The 19334-nt window shown below is 32.7% G+C and overlaps 1 protein-coding gene across 1 annotated transcript; it reads left to right on the top strand.

Annotated features, from left to right (window-relative positions):
• Positions 1 to 7827: 7827 nt before the first annotated feature.
• Positions 7828 to 17027, top strand: LOC147070086 (uncharacterized). Its single transcript, XM_085949908.1, has 2 exons — positions 7828 to 9213; positions 15206 to 17027. The coding sequence occupies exons 1-2, from the start codon at positions 7960 to 7962 to the stop codon at positions 16748 to 16750; spliced, it is 2799 nt and encodes a 932-aa protein (XP_085806034.1). The 5' UTR covers positions 7828 to 7959; the 3' UTR covers positions 16751 to 17027.
• Positions 17028 to 19334: the final 2307 nt, after the last annotated feature.

Genomic DNA, 19334 nt, shown 5'->3' with positions numbered 1-19334 from the left:
TTGGTTGTATTTTAAACTAAGTATAATATAATATGCCTTCCAATAATCTAATAACTGTACGATTTCAGTTCAATCTGTAACGCCTAATATTTATGAATTAATACTGTATTGGTTTTTTAGGTTAATGGTATATTATAGCATAAACAAATTCCAAGTTATATTATTTTCATCTTTTAAGTTGATAGTTTTTTTATATGAAATACCATGTATAATGTAAACGTATACTCGTATTCAAAAAGAAAATTTGTAGAAAATCTAGGTGTGTTTATATTTATGTTGCATTTTGATATAAATAAGTATGACATTATGTTGTGGAGAAATATGGTAACGAAGAAACATTTATTTATTAATATTGCTGTTGACTTATTCTTATGTTTTCACTGTAAATTGAATCACGTTATGCATTAAAAGATTTTGCAATATATCTATACTACTTCGTTATAATCAGTGTTCTATCAAAGATGTCCGCATATGCGTGCGCACGCAGGTTTTTAAGGGCGCATTAGATAATCATTATTTTTCTTTAACCATATCTGCTCCTCAATACTCATGAACACCACACGGCGCCACTAAAAATCCCTGTCACTTGTCACCAGTGACGTACCTAGGTAAAGTGCCGCGTCAAAGCAGACTTAAAAATTCTTCATACAATAATAGTTATGTTGTCATGATTTTTTATGTTCGATTATTTTTTAAACTAAAATCTCGATACTTTTTAATGAAGCGACCGATACTGTCCCAAATTGTCGTAATATTTGTATTCATTCCATTATTCGCCGCCCTTTATAATGCCTGCCCCTATGCATCGCATCACATTGCTAAGTCAAGCTCATGTCAGTATCCTGTAGTTCCGCCGTATACGCTCTGTGCATGGTATTTAGCAGTCTTCCACGCCGCCAAAATCTGGTTGGCTTGAAGAACACGCAAGCCAGGTTGAAATTATATTGAACCATCCATAGCACGAGGTAGTGTGATGAGAGGCTATGTGATCCACTCTCTTATCTCCTCGTACCTTTTAAAGTTATGCCACCACACACCCAGAACATCTGTTCACAAAATTCTCAAAACTAAGTATACAGTTGCTCTGAATTATCTGACACTCATTTACAATTGTTATTTCTCCAATAATAATGAAATTTGATAATACTCATAGTCTTTCGATTGATTTTGCTGTAATTACGTATGGATACAGCTGGCTAGATAGAATAAAGCATATAGGCCAGAATCCAATGGATATTTTTTAGTAACTAGTTATATTTCTGAGGTATTCCGAATTATGTGTATCCATTTTTCTTTTAGAGTGTTGAAATTAAGCAACAGTGCGTCGATTGCATGCTGATTTAAGAGAAGACAAAACATAGAAGATCTCTATATTATCTCAGTTTCTCGATATCGTCGCTTAATCTATAAATGCATAACGCCATTACAATTTGTTTACATTTTATCATTACAGTCATGTCTTTAAAATATTTTAGTCAGTAATATTTATTATTTACTACCATGGTTGTTATTTTATCCCTATTTGTGGGAGAGGGTCAATGATACTATGTCATTTTTTTATTATTATTTTATGACTAATTAACTATCTATTTTATGATAAGCAAATCCATGATTTCAATAATAATAATGCCATGGCTTCATTTGCTCAATGTTAAATGGATTATTCATTGCAGTGCTGTATATGTTTTTTTCCGGCTTGATAAAGCCGTTGAAGACTAATTCTTTATATAGACGGAGTCTAAATATTATGTGAAAGTGAAGACAAAAAACAGAACTACTAACGTTTAAATTAAATTGCGGATTCATTTGTAGCAAACTTCACAACTATTATCACCCGCATGTGTCACAAACCGCTAGCATTTCAACACAATTTAAATTTACTCAAACAGTCAATTCTATAAATAATTTTATCTACAGATACTGCCAAGATAAACCCTGAATCTGAGACATTTATTACGAATGTGTGCTATTATTTATTTAATTATTACTACATACAGGAACATTTTAAATACGAAACATGGTTGACTTGTCCCGAATCAAAACATTTACATTGTGATATAAGTGTTTTTATAACCATAGACTAATGGGCTGTAATAGAGAAAGAAAGATATTCAAAGAAAAGTATATATACTTTTTTGATGGCCTTACATATAATATACTACAATAAATCCTGTGAAAGGACATATTTTTCAATTATTGTAGTAGGTACATAGATTTCCAGCTACATACACAATATTTAAATGAACATTGACAAAAATCACATGTCATCTATGAAATGTCAAAATAGCTAGACTCCCGCTTCTATATCGAGTACACATTTTCGCGGGTGTTTCTCGAACTAAAACTGTTACTATTGCAAAGCATGCAAAAAGCGCATGGCGTAATACTTAAATTACAAACAGCTCCATGATGTAGATGTCAATATATAGAAGGCGGATACTAGGTACTGAAGATGGCATGTTGCAATATGCCAACTTAAAAAATGTTAATTTTTCTGTCCCTTCCAAATTCAATCACACTTAAAAGTTTCCAGAAATACCATCAAGTGCTGTAAATACTATAAGTTCATTAGGCTCCGTCTTGTTGTAGTTCAAATTTCTCGGTTATTACAATATCAATTTAAATAATCATCGACTTGGTAGTGAATAGAGCTATTCCACACATTTTAAAAATAGTTTTATATGACCAAATGACTCTTGAAATACCAAATTTTATAATGGTGAAAATAACGAAAGTCATGAACATAAAGTCGTGGGTCTCGGCTTAAAATCCTAATAGGTTGAGAAAATGAGTAAAATTTATTTCTCGCAAAAATAAAATGTTAAAAATCCTCTTCGTGAGCCGCCAGGATCTAAATTAGATTGTAGAGCCGATGAAAAAAAAAATCTCACGCAAAAATATACCTGTGTAAGACTTAAAATTTTGAAAGTGTGGTATAGTTCTATTCGCCATCAATGCGACACAATATAGTGTCGTTCGTCACAATCCAAGTTATTATTACTCTCTTGTTTTATTTATTCAAAAATTGCCTTGCCACATTTGAACTATACAATTTTATCTACACTAACATGTTCGTAAATGGGTCAATGTATTTAAAAATAATCTATTTTATATCATTTGCTTTTTGTTTAGTCGCATATATTATTTTATCAATTCGATGATACTCATTTTATTAATCTTCAAAGCAGATATATGTTGCGTAAATATCATTCCTGTACCGTTTATTAAATGTATTCTTCACGTGATTCCATAACTATGTACACTGTTTGCTATTAATTTATTTGATGTGAATTTATTCTAAAATATTAACTAATAAGTATTTATTTTTATTGTACGTTGTTTTAATGTTGGTCCGTAAAGACTTTTTTTGCAATTAGCAGGAATTATTGTTGGGCAATTTAGAACAATAAATTATTGTTGATAAAAAAACATTTGTTCTAGAATCTGATGATAATTAATATATATTTATGTAGATTTGTCTAGACATTGAATATATTTAGTATGAATTGCATGTTTTATTATATTTTTTTCCTGGAAAGTCAGCGAAGCTTGAAAATGGAGACTTCATATATTTTGAATAATTTTAGTATTAACACCATTAACAGAATATTACTCTCACATACCTACCAACAAAATTAAGAATGTTTTAGTATTTGAGAAAATTTAATAATAAAATAAAAACATAATGTAAACTTATTAATACAATTAATTCTTAATTGAGAAGCTCAGTAAATTGTTGAAATATAATTTTGATAGAAACGCTTTTAATAAATTTAATCAACGTAAACAAGGCATATTAGTAGATAATATAATATGTACTTATTGGCCACTAGAGACAGTCATCAGATTGAAATAATTTTTGGCAACATGTCGATTTGACCATGGTAAACAAGGAATCGAGAATTCTATAAACACTGTTGTTCTTCTAACTATGTACCTCCTCAATTACTGTTGTCAAATAAAATCTTATATTTGAATAATTCATATTATAAAAGATAAATTCATCCAATAGTCTTTCGCTAGGGTTAGTCAGTCGCATACGTAAAATGCAGACATTTCTTCATATCACTCCATATGAATGTACAACATTGAATATGGCTGTGTGAATGCGTATCTCATGTGTCGATCTTAAAACAGAAATCCTAGCGTAATTGCAACAATTCATATGAATGTAAAAATTAATTACTTAATAAACTAATTGTTTTTTTTAGTATCAATATGAAATTAAACATAATTATAAATAGTAACTATATATACATAATATATCCTTCCGTTATCATTTAGGCATTTCTGTCCACTTTTTAAAATTGACACAAATAATATTTATTAATGTAAATTGTTACATAAATTTATGCATGTTAACTTTTTGAAACGATTGTATATGGCTGGGGATTTTTGTCCACATTTTGTGGGAAATGATATTAAAAAAAATAATTATTTTAAATACCCAGTTGATAATTATATCGAAAAGTTATGTAAGCATTATGGGTTTGTATGATGCACTGTAAAATGTAGGGATTTACTATTTTTGTAACGAGGCAACCTTCTTGGTCCTCCACGTTTAAAGTGAATTATATTTATTTATTTTAAGGAAAGGGAAATAAAGTGAATTATCAATAAGTTTGCATGACACTTTTTAATGCTTGTTAAAAGAATGTGCCTTTATTCGTGAGAGTTTTTATGATAATGTTATATCAAAAATTGATGTTGCCATTTTGCTAAATTCAAATAATTAATTTTTGTAAAAAAAATAATTATATGCCCATATTGTGCACGGTAAAAGTTTATTTGCATATGAAATATTATTATGACCAATTTTGCTAGATATTTGAATGCGTGTCAGAGGACATTTTTTCTTAATACTAAAAGAATTCTTTGAGAATGTTTGAACAAAATTGCGATAGATACTGTTGAACACAGATCAAAACTTTAAAACGTAAGGTTTAATTATGAACTATTTTATTTTTATTTAAATCAGCACGTCGATGTATCTACGACACGAATATGTTATAATACTATGTAATATACAAATGAAATTTAGGACTAAGTAATATATTATTAATTATACCTGTAATGTTTCTGAACAAAAAAAACCAATGGTTATTACAGATAATTTTATATATCCTGTTATTTTCTGATATTGTACACAAAATTATTACTGCCAGGGCCAGATTAAAAGAATTTAGGGCCCTTTTCACAAACTTAAATAAGTACCCCTTGAAAAATAAGATTATGTTTACCATTTGTCTCCATATTCAGTTATAATTTTTTTTATAATCTTCCAGCAGCCAATTGAAAATTTTCTTTTTGAATTTGATACCTTTTATTGTGTACTGTTTGGATATAAGAGATTTTTCTCATCTCAATCTATAGGTATCCATAATCATTTTTACATAGAATACATTTATTGGCATGACTAAAACCTGCCTCAAAAATCATAATGTAGAGTTGTCACATGAAAATGTCGCATTTTTCATCAACGTCTACAAACATATAGAAAAAAATCATCAAGTTTTTAAACCGTGCCGAAATCGCGCACTCTACTTCTAAACCACTGGCATAGCTACCGGATACTGTACTGATAAGTATTTATACTAGCCGAGACGCAAACTAAGATATTTGTAATAAAACTAAAAACACTTAAAATTATTTTATTTTTGACAAAAAATATATTAGGTATCAAATTCATGGTCTTTTTTTTTGAAAATTTAAAAAAAAAATAGCATTTATATTATGTGTTCCTCGCACAGTTTGCCCAAATCATAATCTGGCCCTGATTACTGTTATACCTCCTCTTCCATTGTCTCTTAAGCTAAAAATTATTTTCTTTTTTTAACTTGTTATGAAAAATATATTATATTTGGTTGAAGTATGTATATAGTATTGCTTTATTTTTGTTCCTACACCATGAAGTTGTCTTGAGTCGATTGGTTTTTCCAAGTAGGTACCATTTCAACAGTGAATAGAGATGAGTAATCAACTAGAATTCCTCGCACTGTTTTATAATGTCCCAGCCTTTCTTAAACTGTTTCATATTCCATCATCTTCAAGAACGGCGATTGTCACAATTATTCACTTTTTAATAATGATAATAATTGGTTCACTCTTATTATAATGATTAGACGGGCATTGTAGTCTCATTGAGAAATATATTGTATTATAATATTATATTGCATAATATACAAAACCTGCGCTATTCCATAAAGATCGGTTCTAATGGGTCATGTTTTATCTTTCGATGTGTTTGAATTTAAATTCAGCTTTCATCAAGTACCCTCAGCTGATTTTCCAAATATTCTTTGCCAAGATTTTCACAAACTAGATTAGAATTCTCATTTTTACATTGGCTCTAACCCAATGTGGATGTTGCTCATCTACCGATTTGTTATGTGTGAAATGGTTGTTAGCCACTCAATAACGGGATACCTCTGCATTGTTTTCCCAATAAAACCCAGATGAATAACACCAATTGTGTCGCTGAGTTTCAAAACCCGCTATAACACTTTTTCATTATGTTGAGAAAATCAACAAAAACTTTTTGAACTAAAAAGGTTTTTGAATGTTTCAGTAGTGTTATAGCGGGATTTGATAGACACATTGATTTTGTTTCATAAATGACAGTTAATCGTAGCGGCTTTTGGAAGAAGCGATAAAATTTTCATGTAGAGATTTTAATAACGAATCCAACGATATATATATATATCTTAATTATTTCAAAAAAGTGTTATAGCGGGTTTTGAAACTCAGCGACACAATTAGAAAAGGAATAATGTCATACAGTCTGATTGACAACCGGCGTTAATTCGGATGCAGGTCAGACATGGACATGGAAAATGACCAGAGTTGGGAAGTGGAATACGTAAGGATTGCAACAGCATTACAAATTTAGTTATTTAAATGGCTTCAAAGAAGATTGATATCAGCTTGAGTAGGACTCATCGGTGCCGAGAGGGATGGAACTAAGGAGAATGCTATCAGACAGTCAAATCATCTGAGTCATGTGGTCCCGATGAAGGAGAGAATTATAATTTAGGAACCATGCCAATGTATGGTAACTTTTTGGTAGTGCTTTAATAGCTGTAATTTTAGTTCAAAATTTTTATCATATAGTCGAACCCCGATTTTACGCTATTGAAGTGTAGTTTCTGCAGTTGAGTACATTTGATTCCCGGTTTTATATTTGTATTTCCCGGAATTTACATCTGAAATATTCTAAATTCAAAAGTCCGTATTAAAATTATAATTTATTTGAACAAATTCAATACAGTGAATGTGTACATTTATAGACATGTATACAGTGCCCAAGACCAAGGACGCGATTGTACATTCTCAAAAAGGTAGGTGAAAGGACAAGTTGACAATAAATGCTCCATACCAATTTCTGTGATTTTTTTCACATTCAATACCTCTAATTTACGTCCCCCAAAAAATGTAAAATCGGGATTACACTGTTAATAATTAGTTTTTAAAAAATTAAACCGAATTCATTATCGAATGTATTGTTAATGAAAAAAACTAGCGCAATGAAAGGTACCTACAATAGTTTAATAAAATTTTATGAATAGATAAATTTATTATCACTTTGTTTAACCAATATTCTCCTATATTATATATTAACAATCACAAATATTTAATATTGTGTCATCCCATAAAGAATAGTGTAAGTATACATACAACCAAATTACCAACATATTATATCATTATAATTAATTAAAATATATACCGTAATAAGACGGAACATATTGAGAGTCAACTCAAGGCCATCATCTTTTAATGTTGTTTGACCCTCAGACAAGACCTCTTGATGTCGAATCAGCAATTGAAAAAAAACATGTTCTGTCATTTATTTATAATTTTGTGAAGCTATCAAAGATTAGTTGGTGAGCTGCATCACTAAAAACAATCCGTGTGTTGAGTCTTCGAAAATTGGTTATCAAATATTTTGATTTGCTTAATTAAATGTTACTTATTTTTAAGCAGTCAAAAATGAATTACGTTTGGTTGAGTTTGTTTATTTTATCGAGTGTCATATCCGGTGTGTTCGGTGAATTGACATGTTTGAAGGACGGTTACTCGATGAGATGTCTTTCCCTGGATGAAAACAACATTCTGGAAACGGGAGCAGTCTCCGATGACTCCGAATTGCAACTGGTATCAGTGGCAGGCTGCAAATTATCCGAAATACTCGTTGGAGCGTTTTCTAACTTGCCCGCTTTGGAGATATTAGATTTATCCGAAAACATTCTACCTACTATTTCACTCGGCGTACTGGACGATCTGAACGGAGTTCAAGTCTTTAATATATCGTTCAACTATATATCGTCGCTTCCGTTGGGAATTTTTGATCAAATGACCGGATTAAAAACACTCGATTTGTCCAACAATCACCTGACGAGTTTAGATTTGGGAATTTTAGACCCAATGGGCAGTTTGAACTTTTTGTCGCTGGCACGAAACCAACTCAACGGACTGCCTTTGGGTATACTCGACAAGTCTTTACAGCTGGTGAGTCTAGATTTGTCTTACAACGACATGTCTGCACTGGATCTAGGAATATTTGATGCTCCGAAACAGTTGACACAGATAAACTTGGCGAACAGTAGATTTTCAGCGATGCCTTCGGGGATTTTCGACCAGTCTGTTGAACTCTTTGAATTGAATTTATCAAATAACGGCATTACTGAAATCCCCGATAAACATTTTAACGATAATGCCAAAATGAAAAAACTAGATCTCTCCTACAATGGATTGACAGTATTGCAAGATAACTTGTTCGTCGGTATGAGAATGCTGAAGAGTTTGAATCTTTCGTCCAACAGTCTCACGGAAATAAGCGCGGCGACTTCTTTACCACTTCTTGAAAAACTCGACGTATCAAAGAACAAAATTCAGCTGGTTCCTCTGTTTAATCTTCCCATGCTGCGTACGTTGGATTTGTCGGGCAATCTGATAACGAATTATGGAGCTAACGTAGGAATGAACGTGCCCAAGAAGGTGACCAAGTTTATTCTACATAATAATCCGTGGCAGTGCGCCTGTCTGGAGCAACTGCTGGAGATTCTGCGGAAAAGAAAAGTAGAATATAAAACCAGCACATCGTTCGATGGAAAGCGGCCGGTTTGTGTTGTTATGAATCGGTGTTTCAGAGACTCCTCTAAGGATCAACAAGTTTACCAAATATACAAAACCGCTCTCTCTAAATATCCTAAAAAAGCTTAATAGATTTATCCATTAATACGGATTTACATTAAGTTTGTACTGGTTAGTAGATTGGTCATCATTAATTTCATTCTAAACATCTTCCGAGTGATTCGGCAAATGTGAATGTTATTTTCATTTTCGTGATAATTGACAGATGACATTCAATTCAATCCAGTGCAGTTCAATATATGATAATAATCCACTATCAACACAAATCATTCAATATGTTTCTACTTCAAAAACATGACGGTGAACTTTTTCCTACATGTGTGTCAAAGTAATAGGTGGACCAAAAAGAAATATAAACTTATATAATTAATCTAAAATATAATTTATATGCATGAAACGTTTTCAAATTATGTACGTTAAACATATTGCAGTTTATCAACTCATTATGCCATGTCCAGACGCCTGTAATGTAACGCAAATTTGTATGGATGGCACATGATCTCCACGCGAATCCTGTTGTTGTTCGAGTACTCAAACACTACAAGTGCCTTTGTGTTTGTGTTAAAAACCGACAGCCGATGTATCAGAATCATAACTACGTCCATACGACAAATTCGCGTTACATTGGACGCGGCGTTAGGTTCCTAACTTATAAACCTTCAAGCCTCTTTTTCACATTTAATATCTCTTATATGTACAATAATATATGTAATGTTTTAATTTAATATCTTTGGCTGTTTATTCATCCATAAATATTATCAATATACAAGAAACAGAATAATATTTACTGTCTGTTGGTTAATTGGAAAATCAACCGCCGTCTTGATTTGTTTTTACCTCTTTATGTGGACCTGTAATTAGAAATCAATAATAATTGTATTATATTTGAGGCGTCTAATTACAAAAAGCGTCAAGTCCACAATTCAATATTTTCGGGAAACAACGTTTTTATGTTTCTAGCTTCAATTATTTGTTTTAACGTGAGATTTTTTTTCCGTTGTATTCTATGTCGAAATTAGAACCAAATGGCAATTTGTTTCAGCCGATAAACTCTTAAATGCAATAAATATAGGCAAAATAAAATTGGACGTAGCGCTACTTGTACCTCACTTTTTAATTTATTCCGCATGAGGCACATATTTCCGTGGCACTGTCATGAGTTTACCAGATGCTACAGCATGGGAGACGCCATTTCCAATATTGAACGTTCCCTTATTGGTTGACTTAAACACGCGTGAAATCAACCAAGCTTTAAATAATATGAAACACGGACTTGTGCGCTTTTTGTAATAAATCGCGACTTAAAATATTTTTTTTCGTAGGGTTATGTCGTATTTTGGAATTTATAGATCAATACATATTGTGTAAAATTATACAAAGTATACGTGCGTATTTTTTTCTCGATTTTGAGCAAATGTGGACTTATTGCTTTTTGGAATTAGACGCCTCATTTAAAAATAATTAATTAATTAATAAAGCGTTATATTTACTACCGAAAAAATAATGTTTTTAATGAAATTTTCTGCTTATTTTTCCTCATGGGAAAATGAGAATTTTGTTAAAGTATACGTTTTATAACTTTGCACCTCTTTCTGCACTTTTTACTAAACTGATACGCCTATTCACCTGATTACCTCGCATAAAATTGGATCAAATGATATTCACTAGTATTAATAAATCTAGTAATAAATAAATAAGCAGATAATAATATATTATGTAAAACAAATATTTTTAGAATATATTACATCATTTTCATCTTAGAACCAGAGTGCAAAGTTATGAAGCATATACTTTACTCTATGGAGGTTGTGTCTTTATGTATCGAATAGAAACAATATATATATATATAGGGACTTTGAGACTACTTATGAGAAATTAAGCCAATTGACTTTTTCAGTAGGTATTATTAAAAGCTTCAGATTCTGAAAAGCATGCATCCGTTTAATAGTTCGGAACTTTCCGACAATGTGAGACTCTTCTGCTTCAAGAAAAATTGAAAAATTATATATAAGTTAAATTTTGTTATTTTAAAGTCTTTGACGCATATTATTGTATCAATATGACATTTTGTAGCTATGTAATGGGTTTTTTCCAATAGCCAGCCGGTTATAAAATATGTTTTAATAATGTGAGAAAATTGTGTTTATATTTAAAATCTGAAATAAATGTTAATGAGTAAGGATAACCCCTTGCTTGCTTAACCCGTTATATATATTGCTGATTCCATTTATAAAATGATTTAACAGTATAGTATATTCCACTACGTAAATGTTAACTCAATTACATAATAATATAAAATTAATGTTTGACATTTTCATAGTTAGCTAAAATATTTAATAAAGATCACAATAAAACCTGACAATTTGTTATTGTTAGATAACTGAATATTTTTAATAATAGTAAATGATGGTATTAAATCATTGATATACTACTAGATGAGGAGTTCCCATACAAGTGTCATTTTAAAAATGTACCACAAAAGATATTACGAATATCGTCTTATAATATTTCCTTGTAGGTATAATGCGTTAAGACCGTTAACATGGATTCCCGAATTTCACCCGTATTGCCCTGGCTGTAAAAATAAATTTGCGTTCTTGGAATAGTGAACCTAAGGGTGGCTGCAACTCAAAGCAGACAGAGCAAGTCGTCATGCGCTGACTATTAGTTAGAGTAAGATGCAAGCTAGATCGGGCTTACTCAGTAAGTTTTAACATTGGCCGAGTCGCTGAAAATCGGGCGTCATTTTAAGAAGCATATGATTCATCCAGTAGTATATCAATGTATTAAATCGCTATTATCATGTTGGTCAGTGATGGCAAACCTATGGCATCCGAATGTTTCAAGTTGAAGAGAAAAATAATTAGATATACCTAATAATTAAAAAAAAAATTAAGTAGGTATAAATAAGTATATAACTTACATAATATTTAAAAATAATGACAACATAGCCATAAGTATTTCATTCGTTTTTTAATTTAACATTTTTAGCAATAATATTTAGCAATCATGGTAATCAATTCATGCATAAATGACAGATAAAAAATAGCAGGCAGATTCTCTTCAAGAATAAACATTATGTTTAATTTAAATTGCATAGGTCAGTCATTAGGTTTTATGCGTCACAGATAAACTTATCGGAATGACTTCATCAGACGGTGGGTGAAGCCACGCCGTGAACCTCTGATTTTGGTCGAAAAACAAGAGAGACCACTGTAGCGAGAGAATGCCTCATCTGATCGGAGCAATTCTGGCGTCAATTTGTGCGTAAAGAACCAAACTAAGTAATACCTATAGTAGATAATACTCAAGAACTCAATTATAATTATTTTTGTACATTTTTAATAGAATTCTTATAACTATTTTTTAATTTTTTCCCTATAAAAAATTGCTCGGCACATCAGGCAGTCAAAAAATTTGGGAAATTTTGGCACCCGTACGTAAAAAGCTTTGCCAACCCTGATCTAGGTAGTGTTCTTTACGCCAGAATCTCATAACTGAGGATCATGACCCAGATGATTTGTCCTTCTGACAGTCTTCTTCTTATGGTTAGATGCTATGTCTTTTCAGTGCTATTATATAGATTGAAGACATGGACACTCACAGAAACGACGCTCAAAAAACTGAAGCTTTTGAAATGTGAGTGTACAAACGCATGCTTCTTATCACATGGAAAGACAGATACAAATGTCAAGGTGATGTCAAAGATGATAAAACAAGAAAGTTGGCTTACTTTGGCTACATTATGCGGCATCCTGAGAGATATCAACTTCTTCATCATATAATTGAAGAGAAGATCTTTGATTATCGAGGCCCTGGTAGAAGAAGAACGTACTGGCTCAAGAATCCCGGAGACTGGTTTGAGCTCACCACTCCATCTCTATTTAGTGCAGCGGTGGACAGGAAGAAAATGGCCGAACTCATCTCCGACGTCCTATAACGGATATGGTACGAAAAGAAGAAGACAGTCTTCTCCATGGCTTGGCTCCACCCGTCCTGGCTTCAGTGCAAGGCAAGCTCTGTGTTGGTGGAAAACCCATAGCATTCATAGTTTGTCATCCATTCAAGCAAGTAAGGTATCATGATTCGACATAACTGATGATTAATACAACTTATAGCCCGTTTACACATGCATGGATTTCCCGGCGGCAGTACGTATTGTCGCAATACAAATGTAAGTAAATGTTAAGCACATATTATCATGCAAGTTGCATGACTGTATGCATGATACAAAAATATTTAGTGACATCTGAATTTTCACGTGATATATGATGATATATGACTTCCATGATGTATGCGTATCCGCAGTAGAACAATAGTGGCAAGCCTGCTAGAAAAAATACAAACTACACCACGCAGAGCACTTGACATTAACCAATTTTGCTTACGCTAGAAGAATCAGATTGGTGAGACAGTCAGAACCTTAAGTTTAATTATTTACACACCATTAAATCCATGTTCTATGTTTCTGAGGATTTTCAAAATGAAGAATAATATTGATATGTTCATATGTATGCTATATCTCTCCGCTTATATCAGTCACGCATTTTTGACCATTCTTCAATATTGACACAAACAATATTCATAAATTAACAATATACGTATTTTCATTTAAAATTGATTTTGACTAGCTGATAAGAAAAAAATTATCTCCAAATAAGCGACCCGAAGTATTTTTAAAATACCATCACTTCAATCATTTTAACCTATTAAGAACTATTATTTCACAATAAACAATATAAATATTACTATAACATAAATATTATATAGTCATTTTCTATTATGACATTTGAAAGTATATATCAAGCGCATGAACCACGGTTAAGTTAGTAAACTTCACAAATCTTACCATCACTCAGTTGCTATTCAGACTTTCTTACTTACACCATTGTGGCCATTTTTTATGTTCATTGTGATTACTTATTAGAGTACAGTCTGCTACAGATGAATCTTTATTAGGTAATTAATTCATTAGTCTTATTAATCATTTTTACCTTCACTTTCCTATATTTTGGCACCTAATGATATTGTTATTGATTTAGTAATACAATACTGTATCAGAGGTAAAACTCACAAAACACCATGATAAACTATTGCACTTCGTGAGTTTTACCTCTCGATAAGATAATGTATTTAAGTATATTGTACATTTTTTTTAATTAGCTCCACAATCCAATGAGGATCTTGGCCACTTCATAAAGAGGTTTCTTAAAAGATTTTTTTACGAGAAATATATGTTAGCTGCATGCTTAACCCATTATGCTTTAGGTTCAAACACATACTTATTGAAAAACAGCATTCAATTTGTCAAACTGACACTCAAATCGACCCTTAACACATTGACTGCTGAGTAGATAATTACTTTTTGATTATCACATTTAAAATGCATGCTAACATCGATCAGCCGCCTGATCGTTACGCGCCAGGTGTGTCTTCAGCGTACAATGACTTAACTTCATAAACTGACATGGTCAGCCATTGTTGACGTACCTACTTTACATCGGAAGCATTGTCTTCATTAATTTATTGGGTATTATAAATTTAGTATTGTACGAAATCACTGTTGACAACAGGACTGATCTATAAACTGTTTGAGAATCTACTGATAAATGGAAACCATAAATCTCACCCCAGAAAGGCAGAAGTATTGAAAACCAACTTTATTCCTGTAGATGTGATGAATTATCTATTATGCATGAGGTTAATTACTCTTTCATGGAATCTACTTTACACAAAAATAATACAAGAAACCCAAAAAGACAATATTGTTATGTTCTTTGTTCAAACTAAATGGTATTTTATTTCAAATTTATACTTGGCGTCTTGATGGGTTAAAAACCAAATTAAGTCAGTTCATGGCCAACATCTTTTAATGTTATTTGACCCTCAGACAAGAGCTCTTAATGACGAATGTTTAACCAAACAAACATGTTTAAAATTTTACGAAACTATCATAGATTAGCTTCCAAGTAGCATGTCCAAAATCATTTTGTGTGTTAAACTTCCAAAAATTGGTTGTCAAATAACTTTTGATTTGTAATTTGTATGATGCTCGACTATTTTTAAGCTGTGGAAAATGAATTACTTTTGTTTGAGTTTGTTTATTTTGTTGAGTGTCATATCCAGTGTGTTCAGTGAATTGACATGTTTAAGGAATGGTTACTCGATGGGGTGTATCTCCCTGGATAAAAATAACATTCTGGAAAGGGGAACAGTATCTGATGACTCAGAAGTGCAGCTGATATCAGTGTCATGCTGCAAAGTATCTGAGATAAAGGCTCAAGCATTCGCCAACGTGCCTTCTTTAGAGGTATTAGATCTATCTGAAAATTCTCTCACCTCTATTTCGCTGGGCGTACTGGATGATCTTAATGGAGTCCAGTTGTTTAATCTGTCATTCAACTCTATATCGTCACTTCCATTGGGAATTTTTGATCAAATGACTGGGTTAAAAACACTGGATTTGTCAAAAAATCAACTGTTGAGCCTAGATTTGGGAATTTTAGACCCAATGACAAATTTAATCTTTTTGTCGGTGGCACAAAACCATATCAACGGACTACCATTGGGTTTATTCGACAAGTCTTTGGAGTTGACGAGTCTAGATTTGTCTCACAATGACATAAGTGAATTGAATTTAGGCAAATTAGACGCTCTCGGAGGAGTTGAATTCTTAAATCTGTCATTTAATTCGATATCATCTCTTCCGTTGGGACTTTTCGACAAGATGACTGGATTAAAAACGCTCGATTTGTCAAACAATCAGCTGCGGAGCATCGCTTTAGGACTTTTAGACCGAATGGACATGTTGAATGTTTTATCGCTGGCACGGAACCAACTCAACGGACTGCCTCTGGGCTTATTCGACAAGTCTCTGCAGCTGGTAAATCTAGATTTATCTCACAACGATATGTCCGCTTTGGTTCTAGGAATATTTAACGCCCCAAAAAAACTGATACATCTAAACTTGGCGAGCAGCCAATTTTCAGAGATGCCTTCGGGAATATTCGATCAGTCCGTTAAACTCTACGATTTGAATTTATCAAATAATGGCATTAACGAAATCCCCAATGGACAATTCAACAATAATTCCAAAATGAGAAAAATAGATCTGTCTAATAATAGTTTGACAGAACTGCAAGATAACATATTTGTCAGTTTGAGAACGGTGAAGAGTGTGAATTTATCATCTAACAGGCTCACCGATATTAGCGCTGCCATTTCTTTACCACTTCTGGAAACATTGGATGTGTCAAAAAATAAAATTGAGCTGGTTCCTCTCTTCAATCTACCGGTGCTACGTACGTTGGACATATCAGGTAATTCGATAACAAATTACGGAGTCAACGTTGGCAGAAACGTACCTAAAAAGTTGACTAAGTTTATTCTGCACAATAATCCGTGGCAATGCCCCTGTCTAGAGCAACTGTTGGATGTTCTGCGGCGAAGAAATGTGGCATATAAAACCGAAAAGTCATTCGACGGAACGCGACCGGTCTGCGTTGTGACGAATCGGTGTTTCAGAGACTCCTCAAAGGACCAAGAAGTTTGCCAAATATACAATAATGCTCTTGCTAAATATTCTATAATTGAGAAATAACAATAGACACATCCTAGTTAGTATGTGGTCAGCTCAATTCAGTTTGCTAATTATTCTAGCATTCTAGCTAATCTGTGAATGCGGTTTTCATTTCTGTGAAATTTGTAAAGATAGGTAATAATTATATACACACTGACAGGTGATAAATTATTTATATATTTATAATTTTTTGTGGTAATTTTTCATGTACAAAATACGCTAGACCTAGACAAATATTGTTTTTATTTAAAAAAAAAAAAAAACTACTGTTTGTTTTACAAAAACATAACATGATGTCATTCGGGTAACCATACCAAAGCATGATTTGATATAAATAAAAATAATTTCACATTATACATATTTATATTTCGATGTATTTTAAATTAAATATGAAATTCATTAAAACCTTCTTCTATAGAGATGTATGATAATTAAGCATAATAAGCACCTCTGATCCACTGACTAAGTTAGCTACAAGTCAATCTTGCAATTTTTCTAAATTGGGTCGCACACAGGCATAAAAATGACTTTCCAACATCCTAATAGTGCCTGTACACGTGCATGGATTTACTTGCACCAGTGTGTATTTTAAAATATCGCGATAATAACTGTTTAGATGTAGAAGTGCTGCCAACGCCTACAACGTGTCAAAAACATCAAAGTGATGTCATCATTTTTCACAAAACACACGTTGCCAAATGGAGCTCTGCAGATGGTCAAATGCAACTGTTTCGTTTGAAAAAAACATCTGCTGTTGCAATCGACAAGTTGCATCCTTCTCGGGCTCCGAGTCGAAGATGCCAGGTTGCGTACAAACACCTACGAATTGGTCATTCCTATACCGGCTCGCCGATCGCCGCATTCAAATATCTATACGTTTCGAAGGCTACACGCGACTGTCGCTAGGTAGATGTGCGCGGATCGCCGTTTTCGGAAGGTTTGATTTATGGCTGTGTGGCACACGATGCGAGTTTAGATATGAGAGCCGACGTACACGCTCAGAGCACGGGAACCCATCCAATAGGAACGTTCGCAGAACGCTACTGGTTCGCAAACGTAGTGGATACGCAGCTTGACAGCAATTATAAAACACTAGAAAATTATAACTGACGAATATACCATTTTTAACAGATCAATAGTAAGATAGTGAGACTCGGAAAGAAATGTCAATTTTGAATGTGGTATATCTCTGAAATTGTCAATTTATATTAACCGGTTATATGCCTTCAGCGAGTTATCTTGCTCTATGAGGCCGTGATCGACAGGCCGCACATACAAATTTCGCAAGTTATCTCATCTGATTTTAAACTCAAATTACTAGCCACTGTCGATTGATTTGCATAATCTAAAAAATTAAACACACAGTGACATCTGTTTATGAAATAATAGATAATAGATAAATAGAATAACTATGACCTACTACGCCACAAATTATCGAGCGATTGTAGTAAGAGCTTCGCTCTACATTCAACGTGCGTCGTTAAAAATCTGCAGCCTGTCAGACACTGCCACAGTAATATTGTAAGGCATAGAAAAGGTTGAAACAAAAGACATTTACTGAAGATAAAATCCAATTCAGTCTCGTCAATATGACTACTACATTCTTTGCCACCAATGTTTACTAGATAGGTATATATGTCATTTTTAGTGAAGTTTCTCATTGAAAAAATGAAAGGTTAGCGTTTGAGTGTCCAGAAATTTGTACGTATACAATTGACCGTAGGACAGTGTTTGCAAACTAGCGCCACATTTTGTAACATACGTACAATATACTCCACGGTGAAATGTTCAACGAACAACTCGTCATTTGATTAAATGTTGTACACGGACACATGTTTCAAGACCAACGGCCCACGAAGAAGTGTCCTACGGCCAACTGCATACGTACGACTTACATGTAACCTAGAGTTTGGGGGTGTAGTTTTTATAGTATGTATAAAGTAAAAACAACATATACAGGTTAAATTTTATTATTTTAAAATTTTTGACACACATGAACACATCAAATACATAAAAAACAATTCATCAGTGTATAACAACGAGATGTAACAATATAAAGGACGTAACAAGCATTACATAAAACATTTATTTTTGGTCTGAAATCACAATTTATTTATACTAAACTAATTATATTCTTTTGTTAGAACTGGCGTCTAGTTCGTGGAACTCCGTTACAAATCTAAGAGATTAATTGGCGTTATACAGTGGCAGCTCTAGCACTTTTCAGAGAATGGGGTCAGGACATTATGAATAATTATCGTATACCGTAACAATTAATATGCTTTTACCATAATGTACATTTATATCTCTCTATACAGCCACTTGCTACATGGCTTTTCGCTATAGGTAATAGTATTTTTTAATTATGACACAATATCGATCTACGACCCATTTTGTTTCGATATATTTTCAATATTGGGAAAAAATATACCATGGGTGCTGCCAAAAGTTGGTAAGTCGATATTTTAAATATTTAACAACGGATTGTGTCTATAAGGTATGCTAGAAAAAACATTCAAGGTCACCCGATATATAAAACATGCACATAAAGCACACAGAAATCAGTATTATGCCTGATTTTAGAGGACATGTCAAACTTCAAATT

This window comes from Rhyacophila brunnea, unplaced genomic scaffold, assembly GCF_057557595.1.
Source record: "Rhyacophila brunnea isolate RB1 unplaced genomic scaffold, BYU_Rbru_1.0 scaffold_22, whole genome shotgun sequence".
Taxonomy (NCBI): Eukaryota; Metazoa; Arthropoda; class Insecta; order Trichoptera; family Rhyacophilidae; genus Rhyacophila; species Rhyacophila brunnea.
Note: the sequence above shows the minus strand (reverse complement) of the source record. Positions and strands in the feature narration are given on the sequence as shown.

What these genes read in the sequence shown, in the direction of transcription:
- LOC147070086 (XM_085949908.1), top strand. Translation starts at nt 7,960, where the DNA reads ATGTTACTTATTTTTAAGCAGTCAAAAATGAATTACGTTTGGTTGAGT. An exon ending in TCTCTAAATATCCTAAAAAA is followed by an intron (nt 9,214 to 15,205) that starts GCTTAATAGATT and finishes GTATGATGCTCG; the next exon opens with ACTATTTTTAAGCTGTGGAA.